Below are 13454 nucleotides of genomic sequence, written 5' to 3'. Positions count from 1 at the left end.
CTGTGATTCTGTTTCAGCTGTCACTAATGTCCTCGTTTTCATTATCTCCCCTTCATCTGCTCACACATTTCCACAAGTAAAACAGCAAAACAGTTCTTCATCCACTTCTAATATATTAAATACTAAATAACACAGAAAGATTGGAGATTCCAAAGGCAGCACTAGATTATTTTTTTCTGAGGTTTTCTGTGGTCTTTGTACCATGTTCTCATTGAAGAGAAGGAAAAGCAAGAAACAGAAGTCTGCTAGATCCAGCATTAGAAACTGAAATATCTCAATTAAAACAACAACAAAAAAGAAGTTATTTTAGGCTTAGGCACAGATGAAGTAACCAATACACAGATTGCTCATTGCGCAAATAGTTCAATTTTGGCATTAAATTCTTAGGCCCAGTAAACAGACATGGTTATGTGAATCCCACAAAACCAAGACTTAGTACAAGATGGTAAATGAGGATAAAATTTCTAGTACTAATACTTGTTATTGTATAAGAAATATACTGTGAACTGGCTTTTAGCTTTCCTTATATCTTCCTGAAAAGTTTTCACTTATATTTCTTCTGAGCAAAAGTATTTATACTCATCTTAAAAATGCAAAGGTAAGTTCTCTTCACAGTTGTTTTTTACACAGATAAACAACTGTACATAAATAACACTCATTTAACCAATAAAATAACCTGAATTATTGGATCCATCCAAACCTTATTTTCATTTTTACTTCAGTAATTAACTAATAGTTTAAAGAAAAGATCTGATAAACAGCATATTCTTTAGGCTCACCTTTTATACCACAATACTATAATCCAATACTTTCCTTTTTCTCTTCTTCACTTAAAAGCAATAATAGCCTACCCTTGACCAAAAAAACCTAGATTTTGCATCCCATTAAGGATGTCCTTAAGTCAAAAAAAAGTGAAAAAATAAGGCAACAGAGTCCAGCAACAGTTAAAATATAAGTAGTGCTTTTGGCCAAGTCTTAATGACCTTTACAAAGTCCTACTTGAATTTTTTCTAACTGAGTTTTATAAATAGCAATAAATAAATAAATACAGAAACAAATTATTTTTGAAAGATCATGCAGAAAGAAAGAATGGATTAGCCCATGATTTAAGCACCAGATTAGATCTTAAAGTATGGTTGCTCTGCCACTAAGTCTCTTGTGCAAGCTTGCACCAGTCACTTAATATCATTTTGTTTTCTACAGATAGGACAAAAACATTAATACCAGCATGTAAGATCTAGGAGGAAGTGCAACCATGTGACAGAGAAGCAAAAGTGCCAAGAATAAAATTCATGCTTTTGACTTGCACCCATCTATTTTATGGACAAGGCTCCCTCCTTGGATAAGCATAAGCATGTAGTTCAAAATATACGATGACTCCAGAAACACTAGCACATTGGGATAGCACATTAAGAGAGAAGCCTGTTAAATAAAACAAGCAACAATTTCTGAAGGAGAAATTTATACGGCCTTGCACTTTTTGAAACAGTTTTCTTACATTCTCATAGTCATTAAAATGTATAAAAATGATTATTTCCAAAACAGCATTACCATGAATTATCACCACCCCTGTTGCCTAGCAACTGGAGTAATTTTTGAGTGGTGAGCTATATAAACCAGTATCTGGAGTTTGTGTAAATGGGTATTCATTTGAGGGTTTAAAACACATTCATCTTGGAAATCAAAGGAAGATAATGCAGCACTAATGTAAAGCAGAAATGCTCTTAAAAAAATAAAATGGCACTAACAATTACTGCAGCTTAGCAAAACCCTCCTCCTGAAGCAGATCTGAGCCCTGCCAAACTTGCTCAGGGCATGAGTTGACTCCTTTGCTCTTCACTGGGCTTGCAGGTGCCACTTTCTATTTTTTTTTTAATATATTTGATGTTCCTGAACAGAAAATAATTATTGCTCATAACTCAAGAAACTGGTGACATTAAATGGAAATGTACTGAAGTCAAATTAAAAATTATATTTTTCGAGAAGATACTGAGCTGGAAGAACTCACTTGGTCATACCATAACAGAATGATGCTCTTAGTAAGGTTCAAAATAGGTCTGGACATTAATAGTGATAGAGAGATAACCCACTGACATATCAGAGAGAGATTATAAGTACATACATGAAAGATACAAACTCTCAGAAATCATGGCGTGGTCACTCATTAGCTGCGTGTCGTTGCCCATTATAGGGATGTCTACCCATTGCTCAGACCCACGTGGAATTTAAGTTGAATGTAGGACAAGATCCCAAACCATATCAACATGTATTGTTTGATGTCTGAGAATGTCTACATTACTTTCTTACAACGTTAGTAGACAATTTCCTCCTAAAGCCACTGTCCATCTGTGTTACTATTCCCAAAATGGAAAAGGGGTGGGGGGGGTGGGTGGGCAGGATGATGGGGGAGAAAGATTCCAACTTAATGGCTTCCAAGGCTTAGCTTTACAGGGAAGGAGAAAAAATGCAAAATGTGTTCAAAAGCAACAGGACATTTTCATAGAGACTGCAGGCAGAGAGGCAAATTCATCCTTGGCATGAACACACAGCCCACTGAAGGCAAAGCAGCAGCATCTGCTTATACCAGCTATGAAACTGAACAAGCTTTTCCCTTCAACTACTGCCTGCAGAGATAAAGCTGGATACAGCACTGAAGGGAGTTTAAGAGCCTGCAGCCTCTCAGAGTTGAGAGAACTCAATTTCTGCAATAAGAGAAAATCTGATGTGTATGAAATGGTGAGTTTCTGTGCTCCCAGGAAGCCATGCAGTGCCTACTGACAGGCAGCCATAAAATTCTTAATGGCTGTTTAATAGCTCAGATAAAGAAAAGATGCTCCATTTTGTCTGCTGCTCTATGGAAATTTGCTGAGACCACACACACAATGTGCAGCTCTGGCACATAAGAAACCACTCATTTTCACTCGGTCCCACTCAAAAAAGGTAGTTACCAAAATTATAATTTTATCCCTGATAATGAAAGAGAACACCCCTAAATAAAGGCAAATGATCTCAGCTAGATAGGCTAGCTGCTGCTCTAAACAAGAGATGATACTAAACACATATTGCATCAGTCTATGGGATGCTCAGACTCTTCTACAAGGCAGTGCACACCCTCCTCTCCCCCTTCCTCTCTTATCCACCGAGGAGCAGCATACACCTGTAATGCTGGATCACTGAGCAAACAGTGCTTGCACTCACCCAGCCACCAAATCTCTTGTTTTCATTCCTCGTGAATAGACCACATTTGGGAAAAAAATGCTGTCTCCACTCTTCTAAGCAAGAAGTGGACAAAATTAGCTCCAAAATATGCCAACATGTTTTTTTTCAAATTACATTCTTAAAGTGCTCCTTTCAAACAGACACATCACCTCTGATTTAGACATGATGAACCACTTCTCTATACCTACACTCTACACTATCTTCTCTTACCCTAGTAAATTCCAGAGGAGGTGCTGGCCTGAAGAGAGCTTTCATCTTCTTTCAGCAGTACAGAAACAATTATGAGCAAGTGTGCTGGCACTTTGGGCTGCGTAAGCTCAAAAATGCAACAGCTGGGAATCACAGAAGAAATTGGTAGTGCAGCAAGTAGAAGACATGTTCAGTAATGCTTTTCTCCCTGTCAGCATTGCCAGGAAAGACAGCTGTTGTATTTGGTAACTATTCCCTGCATGCTTAGTTCTAACCTAGGGAGCATCATTAACATATTTCTTCTATTTCTACAGTCTGCCTTCCCTCAAGTCCATAAAATCCGACAGGAAGGAAGACAGGGTTTTGATGAGCATAGTTTGAGCTACACTTTGTGAAATGCAGAGTTCAAGCTATTAGTATTTTCACACTATGACTAGGTGTACAAGCCACAAAACATTTCACGAATGTTTACGCATACAAATGTGGTTGGCCCTTAACTGAATTCCAGTCTGACTGAATTCCAGCAACAAGAATATTTCCAGAGAGCATGTTTTAAGTCCAGACTGCCAAATAATTTTTCAAAATATATGTTAGAAGAAAAACAAAATTGTAACCAAACTCAATTCATCTTTATTTTCCAAAAATGAAGACAAAACCAAACAAGTAAAACTTGTCAATACCTTGCAGTCCTGAATGAGTATGAGAAAATAATCACATGTACAGTCTTTAACATGACTAGGAGGGTAAAATACATGGACTGAAATATAATCCGTGAATGACTTGGTTCATTTTTCATGTCATCCTGTTGCTCCTAACTCCAGAACTCATATATATGTCCTTCATGAATGCTGACATTCATTAGTAGTTCGATTTCAAGATGCTACAAGTAAGCCATTCCCATGCCACCAGTTGCTACTCCCCAGGCTTTAAGCTAGAGAAAAGCAATACCATCCATAAAATCAGAAATTTCTGAGTAGGAAGGTTGTCTGACTGTCTGGGTTGGGTAATGAATCCAAACTTGCTTTCAGACCTGCACACATGACAAATGGTGTGAGACAATGATGAAGAGAAATGAGTACAAAACATACCCACACTAGGTGAGCAATTCCTCTAATTTCCCAGAAGCTACCTGCAGTAGCAAAGGCCACTTGTCTAGTGTGACAAATAAAGCCTACTTCTTTTGTTGCAAATGAAAGGCTAACATGGAGATTCAAGCCATATAAAAATAAACTGGAAAGTAACCTTGGATAACAGAAAGAATCTCACAACAAACATGCATGCTCATTGTGACATGCATTTTCAAGGCACTAAATTCCACACAATGGACCACAAAATAATTTTCTCTATAGTGCTGCATTATGGCAGCAACATTTGTCTCTGTGGAGCAAACAGGAAAGCGGCTCTCAGATGCTTTCAAACATTAAATTAATCTTTTAACAGTCCTAGAAAACAAAATCCTAATATGCTGAACTTTGAGCTTTAAGATCTTTAAGACACCTGGGTTGTATTTCAGCAAGATTCTTCCTGTGAAACCTGAATGTTAAATACAGTGTAGGTGGCAGATGGAAGGCTAGCTCAGGTGTCACCGGACGCCCGCAGTTTTTGCTGTACCTCAAGAGGGCTGAGGTGACCCCAGCAGACTGTCTCCCCACTTACCCCACGTCTGTCTCAGGCCCAGATATGCAGACTGCTTGCAAGCATCTTCTCCTTAGGTGCAACACACAAGACTACTTACTTGTAGGGGATGTGCTTGCTTCCATTGACAAGGGCAAGGATGACATTGCCCAGGGCTGACAATGAGAGACAGAGGCCAGAGCTTCCCTCACGGTTTTTGCTGAGCACTTTCACGCAGCTGCCCAGGTCGATAAGGTGCAAGCGACTGCGACCTCCAGACACTGCCATAAACAAAGAAAGCAAACAGTGAGCATGTGCCTCCAAAAGCAGCTTCCTGGGAAAGCAAACATCACCACAACTTGCAAAGACGAAGCAATCAGGAGACCTTTGCTAATTCATGTTAGCAGTGACAAACTGCAGGGTTCCTGTTAATTCACTGTCAGCCTTTATTGCTGTACATTGCTGTCCACTCTGGACCTGCTTAAAAGGTCCTGCTTTTCAGTACTCAGGCACCTGCAGGTTTAATTCTGTGGGAGTCACCACAGTGGGGTTGTTTTTTTGTTGTCTGTTTGTTTTAAATGTAGCTCTATTAGCCTGTACCTGAGTTAGCCCAGTTTCTGTCTCTGTAATTAGCGTTCCTCTATCTGGAAAACTACAGGTTGGGGATTGCTGCCTGGTGAGCAGTAGTCCTGTGGTAACTTCAGCCTTTCTCTTATCTTTCCTATCTTGACTACTGTATCTTCAGAATAAACTGTGGCACCTGTGGAACGTTCAATTTTGCTTTAAGTCTATATACTTCTATGTCATAATTTGGGCTAACAAAAGGTTCACCATGCCATGGGTAATGGATTATTGAAATGCTGCTCTGTTCTGAAAATAATTTATGTAAAACTGGCAGTGGATCCCTGTGTTTTTACCTTGTTTACTCTGTATCAGTATCTCTACATTTAAAGTGAAAGGATACTACCTCACAAACACCAAGATGAACCTTATGAACCCAAACATGAAGACTCCGTAGGTTTTACAGAAGAGCTTCTAATTCTCTATTATCTCAAGACAACTTCCTAGCTGTTGTGGTTTTTTTGTTGTTGTTGGGTTTTTTTCCCTTTTTTTTTTGTATTTTTTTATCTGATCTTTGACCACTTCTCCCTATTCTCAACAGCTAGTTAAGAAGCAATCTGTAGGAAAATGAAGTTTTATTTCTAGGATCATAACTCAAAAGTTAAGAGCACTGTTTGAGGACATGAACATAACTTGGACAGGAATGGAAATACTTGGATATCTGACTTTCCCTCTATGCAAATACATTCATAGACATTTTGATACAGCACCTCAACTTAAGCATCTGGAAAAATAAGTATTTGTGGTGAGGAGAGACCAGTTCAACAAGCAAAGATGGCGATGGGAGCAACTACACAACAGAAACCTTAGAAACAAGCTTTCCAGATCCATTTAATTGCTTTGGAAATGTCTCATCAACCGTAAGCATGTTTTTTCAATGACCCTGCATTCAGTAGCTGTGGTGCCATGCCATGCTCTACAGGCATGTATGTGCCATAGGAGGTAGAAGGAAACAGGTTCACACAGACATGTGAAGACACTTTTGAAACTTCTGCATAGTGGCAAAATCTGATAGGTGATAATATAATTTTGCAGACTTGCTCATAGTCTACTACGATAATGTATATCAATATAGAAAACATTCAGCCACTAAAGGTGTATATAACTATTACCTGTAACTTAAAACATGTTAACCTACACTGAAAAAATAAAGAGAGAGATATTTAATTTTGCAAGCAGTGCAAAACACACTGCTCACTGCTTATTGCTGCTACCTGGTGTCTTGCATGACACAAAACTTTCTGTAAAAATATAGTGTCTTTCTGTAGAATGTGTTATATATAACTCTATAATTCTGCTCCAGTTGTATCTGACAGTTAGTTAAAATGAATAACAATAATAATGAGTAGATTTTTATGATAAAAGAAAAAAAGAAAGCTCAGTAAAGAGAAAGAAACAATAAGAAAACAAAAGAAAAGCAAAGCAGAGAGAAAAAATGAAGAATGAAGAAAGAAGAAAGGTTTTTTAATGTGAAAGGGGTTTTTGCTATGGGATTTGAGAATAATATTGCAAAAAATGTAGCCAATATCTCTGTCAACAATTGTTTAAAATACAGTTACTTCTGCTTTTCATAAGCCCTTTTAGTTCTTCAGCTATATCAGGTGTCAGGCAACACAGGACTTCCATGTATTAAATTATACTGTAGTATTGGTTGTCATTCTGAGTATCACAAAACAGAAGTGAAGAATAATATCTGATTAAAACTAACACTGGTGGCTAGACATTCCAAATGTTGTAACAGTTCACAGATGATACGACATGACAACTCATTAAACACATCCACAGCAGTTTCACCACTGTGGTCTCAGTGGTGGGAAGTGGTGGGATACATCTGCTGGGGAAGTATCCACACGCACTATGGGCTCCTGCACTCCCTGCAGAAAGTCAGGCTGCCCTGGGGGACCATCCAGGCAGCTGCACCTCCACCTCCTCTCAACTGCTCCCGGAGAACTTCTGCCTCCCCTCTAAGAGTCCTTAAGACTCCTAGACTTAAGAGTTGCTAAGTCCTATAAAACTGCTACCCTCAGAAAGCTGAAATTAACTTTTTTGAGTATTCCCCAATGATTTGCTTAGAAAAACAAAGAAATGTGTTTAGTTGCTACTCAAAATGACTACATGTGACTTTACTGAATTACGTATGATAAATGTTTCTGTTGCTAAGATCACTAGACATTGGGGAAACAAAAGATAATTAAAGAAATCACTACCCTTCAAATGTCAGTCATATCGTTTCCATACATATTGCTATTACATGGGCTGAGGAAATACAGAATAAGAGAAATTACTGGATCTTTCCTTCTTATTTCATTGACAAGTCAAAGTAAGACATTTTTAGGATGGCAGATCCACTTGCTTGATCTGAAAATTAAGCTCTTTGTTAGGCAAGTTCACCACTAATATGTCTGGCAACTACAGAGAAAAGAAGTGGAACGTCCTAACTTTGCTGAGGTGACAGCTGAAAAATGACTGTGCCAGTTCTGCCATAATGCCATTTATTTCAGTGGTGCTAAGCCTCCTCCATGGCATTCCTGGTAATGAGTCTAACAAGGAGGAAAGTACAGTACCAATGTTATTCTAACAGTCATTTTTATCAAAATCATACATTACCCAGCCATTTAATCTCTTATCCTTTAAAAGATGGGTTTCTTTTTTGTTGTTGGTTTCTTTTTTTTTTTCCTATCCTTTTTATTATTCTGGTTGTTGGAATCTATATTATATCTTTTCTATCTCTCTTTTTTTTTTTTTTTTTTTCTGAGAAGTTCTTCATTACAGCAGGAGACAGTGATAATCACTAGGCGCCCTTTCTGAGCAGCTGGAATTCCCCCCTCATTCAATTATCAGCGAGATCTGACCCTGCCTGGCTTGTGAAGCTACTCACATATGGGAACTTGAAGACAGGAGGTGGTATGGCCATGAGACAAAGGTATAACTAAAGGCAGGGGGCAAAGCATGCCATATTATAATTCAACAGGATCATGTCTTGTTTTTTGAAATGAGTCATTACAGCTGCAGGAAAATATTTTTTCCCTTTTATTAATTGCACTTGAAAATAGTAGAAAATGTTTGTGTGTACATGTACTTTTATGCAGCAGAAAGCATGGAGCATTAAATAATTGTAATAATAATTGCCTCAAAATCAGCCATCTTTATTGCTATGAACCAGTCTGTATCAGCATTCACAGTCTTCCTTTCTACCACAGGGTGGTTAATTAATAAACCTTTAGTTAATTGAGATTTCTGCCTGCCAATTCCACAGGGGTTATTACTTAAACACATGCATTTCCATTTAGAGCAACTTTCTGTTTTTCTCCCTTCTACGTACAGCCAATGTAAACTTCCTGCATTCAAACATTAGGCATTAATACTGCAGTGGTGTTCACCCACTACACATTATAGCTTGCAATCTATTCATTATTACAAATAACCTATGCAGAGCCAGGAGCTGAAACATATGCCATTTCTGCAGCATTGTTTAAGCCCACAAATTTAAAGAAGCAGAGGTTTCTGGTGTCTTTCAAACAAACATTTTGTCCTTGTAAAAAATGATTATTTAAAAAAAAGAAGTTTAATGTGAAAGTTTTCCAGTGGGGGTGTTTCTTATACAAATCTTTTATCACTGAAACTTACCAAAAAAACCCCAACCTTCTGTATATCTCCAGTCATAAACAATTTGGGAGATTTGAAACAGAAGATAAATATAATAAAAAAATATAAATGGTGTGAGTCAAATGAAATCTTTGAAAATAATAGAAACACATAAGTAGACACAGAAGCATCTTTTCCTCATTTGCATGTGGAAGATGGAAATAAAGACATAAGCCAGTGAAAGTATCTGTGGCAAATAGAGGGAACAAGCTCATCTGAGAAGCCCAGAGCCTTTGCAAAGAACCAAGAGTCCTTTGTGAACATGTAGTTGGGCCAGCAATTAAAATATCTTCTGCCTTCAAGAAAGGGCACAGTTTATGCATTGCCAACATCAGCTATTTAGGTGCCAAAGACGAACAGCTACTGTAAGGGTGGCAAGGAATTCCCATCACCATGGCCTTTGGTAGGTCTTGACCAGGCAGGTGGATAGTCTGCTGGTATGAGTGGCCTCACTCCATGCTCAATGGAGAACTCTGCTAATTTTCGACACTAAAGGGTATTATTTAAAGGCCTTTTTAAAGCCAGTTTCCAGGCAGTGTTAGAGAAAACAGAAGGGAGCGAAGGGTCAGCTTACTTCCGCCTTTGCCGCTCTTCTCCATGCGGTACTGGTAGATGTGCAGGGTGAAGAGCATGTGGGAGTTGCGATGATCCTCCTCGTCGCAGTCCCGCTGGCTGCTGCGGCGCGAGGCGATGGCGGCGTCGAGGAAGAAGGCGGCCTTCTCTGCCGTGGGGGCGCGGAGCTCGCTCTGGTTCTGAAGCTGTGGGGTAACACAAGGGAGAAATGACCTAGAAACTCCCAGGCAAGTCAACGTTACCAGAAAACCTCCCCACAGTCAGCTCACACTGTGGATATGCTGGCTTCTGATGTGGCCAAAAAGGAGGAGATGCCTGATAGAATGAGACCCTCTTGACACTGGCAGCGACAATCTATGCCCTCCAAAGAGCCCCACGACTGAATCCAGGCTTTTGAGGTTCTCACTTGGGGTACCTCTGGTGGCAGTTGTTAAACAAAAATCCCAGCAACTGGAAATCATCCTATAGGCTGGACAGATGCATAAATTTGTTTCCTTACTTTTCCTAGAATTGTAAGCTATTTGTGCTTATTAATTATTTTCATTTTTTTTTACTGTTTTTTTTTTTTCCTCCATGGAATTGACATAAGTGAAAAAAAAAGAAAAAATTGTGGAAGACATATCAGTCCCAAACTCAACAGTTGGTGGAGACTGACAGGGGCAGGACTACACACTGCCCTTCAGAAAGTGTTAGAAGGGAGCAGTCCACAGATATATCTGGGAGATAACAGGGCTGAAGCTTGTGTTCAGCCCCATAGCATGTGGGGAGAAGTCCAGAAGAGAAGCCATTTTCTTGTCCCTTCACACCACTAGCTTAGGCACCTGCTCAGAATCCAGGGCAATCCATTAAATGGAACAAGGCAGGTAATGCACCTACATTCACATTTGCTGGACCTCAATCCCAGTCACCAGCCTGCTCTTATCTCTTCAAAGTGATAGACAGCATAAGAGGGCAGACGTTATTAACCCTCCATAACACTGGGAAACATGCATGTTTCATGTCACCTAAGATTAGTCCATCTGTGGCAGGGATGTGTGACAGTGCAATCTGATGGCATTAGTTTAGGCAGTATGCAGAGCAGGCACATAACCTTTAGAATAGACTTGTTTTATCTGATGTAAAAACAGCGAGCAACTCCCATTCTCAGGGTTTGTTCCCCTGCTATGTAACACAGCTAAGTTCTCCTAAAGAACACAGTGCTCCCATCTTCTCATTGTGACCATTTATGGGCCTGAGGAGGGACAAAGCTGAGGCTGTGCATGGGATGGGGTGACACAGCTGAAGGCTAAGGTCTCTCTAGAAGGAGGGAGGGGACAGGAAGGAGTTAACAAGGCAAGCAGAAGGCTGGCCAGTCTGTGGGCTGATCTCACTAATGTAAGCAACAAGAAAATGTGCATACTTGGAAAGGCCTAATGACAGATAGTATGACATATGGTGATTATTCATTTTCTATACACACTGCTGATTTTGCATATCTATATGGCTACAATATCCTCCCTTCATCTGAGGATTTGGAGAATTCAGGTGTAGGATACATGACTCCAGAATGTCACTATGTCTTGTGAATACACATAAAAAGTCTTCTCTTGCAATTTAATTCAGTATTTTGCACTGCAGAGATACATAGACATCTCATCTCAAGCTATCTTCTCTCCACTGATCTAAAACAAGTCATTTTGTATATGGCTGTTCTGTCTGTATCCATATGAAAATAACCAAAAATAATGGGATATTTATTATTATTGCTATTGTGCTTGTACCTTAGTAAAGAATTAAGCTCTACAAAGAGGCTGGTTGTTACACAGCTATGTAACATATGTAACATACATATGCTAATTCAGATCTTAACTGGCCCACCTATTACCCTGATGGGAACTGTGAAGACTCAAGTCTCCCAACTTGTATTTACTAGACTGCACCCATTACTGGATACCAGAGGCCAAGATATCTCATGATACTGTAAGTATCACTAAAGCCAGGAGTCAAGTGAAAATGAGAACCCTAATTGTTATTTTAAATCAAGATGCAATTTCGTAGTCCTCATATAGAATGGAAAAGAATGGAAAATATGATCTAAATATTTCCAAAAGGCTTGAACAACAAAGAGATAAACCACAAAATTTATTACTTGCTGTTTAAAATCTCGCAATTCGTGACTACTGTGAATGTGAATCATAATTTCTAGATGCTTGGAGCTCCAAATAAGGTACATGACCCCATAGGTCTGTTCCATCCTCCCTCTATTCCCCATCCTTGGATAGGCAGTGCTCTGCAGGTTCTGGATGGAAACAGCCTTTGCCTTTATGGTTGAAAGAATGTATTCAAGCTCCATCATGCTGGTTTTCTTCCTCTTCATCGCTCATACAAAAATTAAATTCACTCCCCTACAGACAGCAAAACGGAAGAATAGGCCTTTTTCCCCTCAAACCAAGAGGGAGAAAATAATAGGGCTGCTGAGACATTCTAGTGGTTACCCAGGAAATACATGAGCCTTTTATTCATTCCTGCTAAACCTCCAAATCTGAGAAGAGTTCAAGTTATTCTTGGCTTGCCCAGCTCAGGAATTTATTTCTTGGCAGCAATTAATAAGTAGCGATTAATGCTTCCTGCAACACTGCTAATGCGAATGCTATAAATAATGTAGTTTATAAAGAGATAAACAGCCATATTAATGGCCTCCAGCTATTTGTGCAGTACTGTAAATATTTTAGCTTGTGGTTTTACAAAAGAGAGATCACACTTTTCTTTTTTTTTTTTTTTTTTAAGAATGAAGTGAATTTTTGTTTGCACTGAAAGTTTTCACATTTTATTGCAAACACAAGACCCTGCTCAACATCACTTATACCAGAGGTACAAATATTTAGGCCAGGACAGCAGATGGCCCTGCAGCTGCAGGTCATAAAGTTCTTGCATGTTTTAAAGTAAACACTCAAGTCTATAAACTTTATGCTCTGAGTAGTTCTTGAATTTGAACCTTCTCAAAAACTCAGGAAACAAAAAAAAAACCAGTCAGATTATTTGTTTCAATGTAAAATGAACCTTGTATTCACCTGCATGCCACAAATGGGGTCTTCACAAAGGTAGACACCTGGTGACTGGCCATCTTGCAGGCTGCCTGTAGCCACTTCTGACAACAGGTCTCTCAGATTTTCTTCTTTCCCCCACACTTCCACTGCAGAAATTCGGACTGAGAAACGAGCTCCTGTCTTCTCTTTGCGTTCATTAATCAACTTGAAGAGCCAGGAGATGGCACAAGGGATTATGCCAAGGTTTTGCATGGAATCATCCTTCCCAATCATGGTGTATGACTTCCCTGTCAGGAATGGGGGGATGGAGAAAAGATAACATCACTCCCAGGACCTTCACAGCCTTCTGCCAAGAGAGACTATGCTGCACAGTCTGAAGAAAACAACTTCTTCACTACAATAAGGACAGTTAGCAAGGCAGAAAGATAGGCAGACAGACAAACAGTACATGGAAAATGGAGAGCATTTAAAACCAACAGACTCCACTTTCAAAAATCATTACCTCATGCATTCCCTTGACATCCTCCATCCCCCAGGCAGGGCACTGCAGATCCCTACCGCACAACA

The 13454-nt window shown here is 39.3% G+C and overlaps 1 protein-coding gene across 1 annotated transcript in view; it reads right to left on the bottom strand.

Annotated features, from left to right (window-relative positions):
* KIF26B (kinesin family member 26B) overlaps window positions 1-13454 on the bottom strand; it is a gene marked incomplete at both ends in the record, with an annotated part of 294143 nt that overhangs the window by 44865 nt on the left and 235824 nt on the right. The window contains 3 exons of the mRNA XM_080342992.1: window positions 5144-5303; window positions 9863-10046; window positions 12912-13174. Coding sequence (XP_080199118.1) covers window positions 5144-5303; window positions 9863-10046; window positions 12912-13174 — 607 coding nt within the window. The remainder of the gene's footprint in view (window positions 1-5143; window positions 5304-9862; window positions 10047-12911; window positions 13175-13454) is intronic.

The sequence above is a fragment of the Nesoenas mayeri genome (assembly GCF_963082525.1).
Source record: "Nesoenas mayeri genome assembly, chromosome: 3".
Lineage (NCBI taxonomy): Eukaryota > Metazoa > Chordata > Aves > Columbiformes > Columbidae > Nesoenas > Nesoenas mayeri.
Note: the sequence above shows the minus strand (reverse complement) of the source record. Positions and strands in the feature narration are given on the sequence as shown.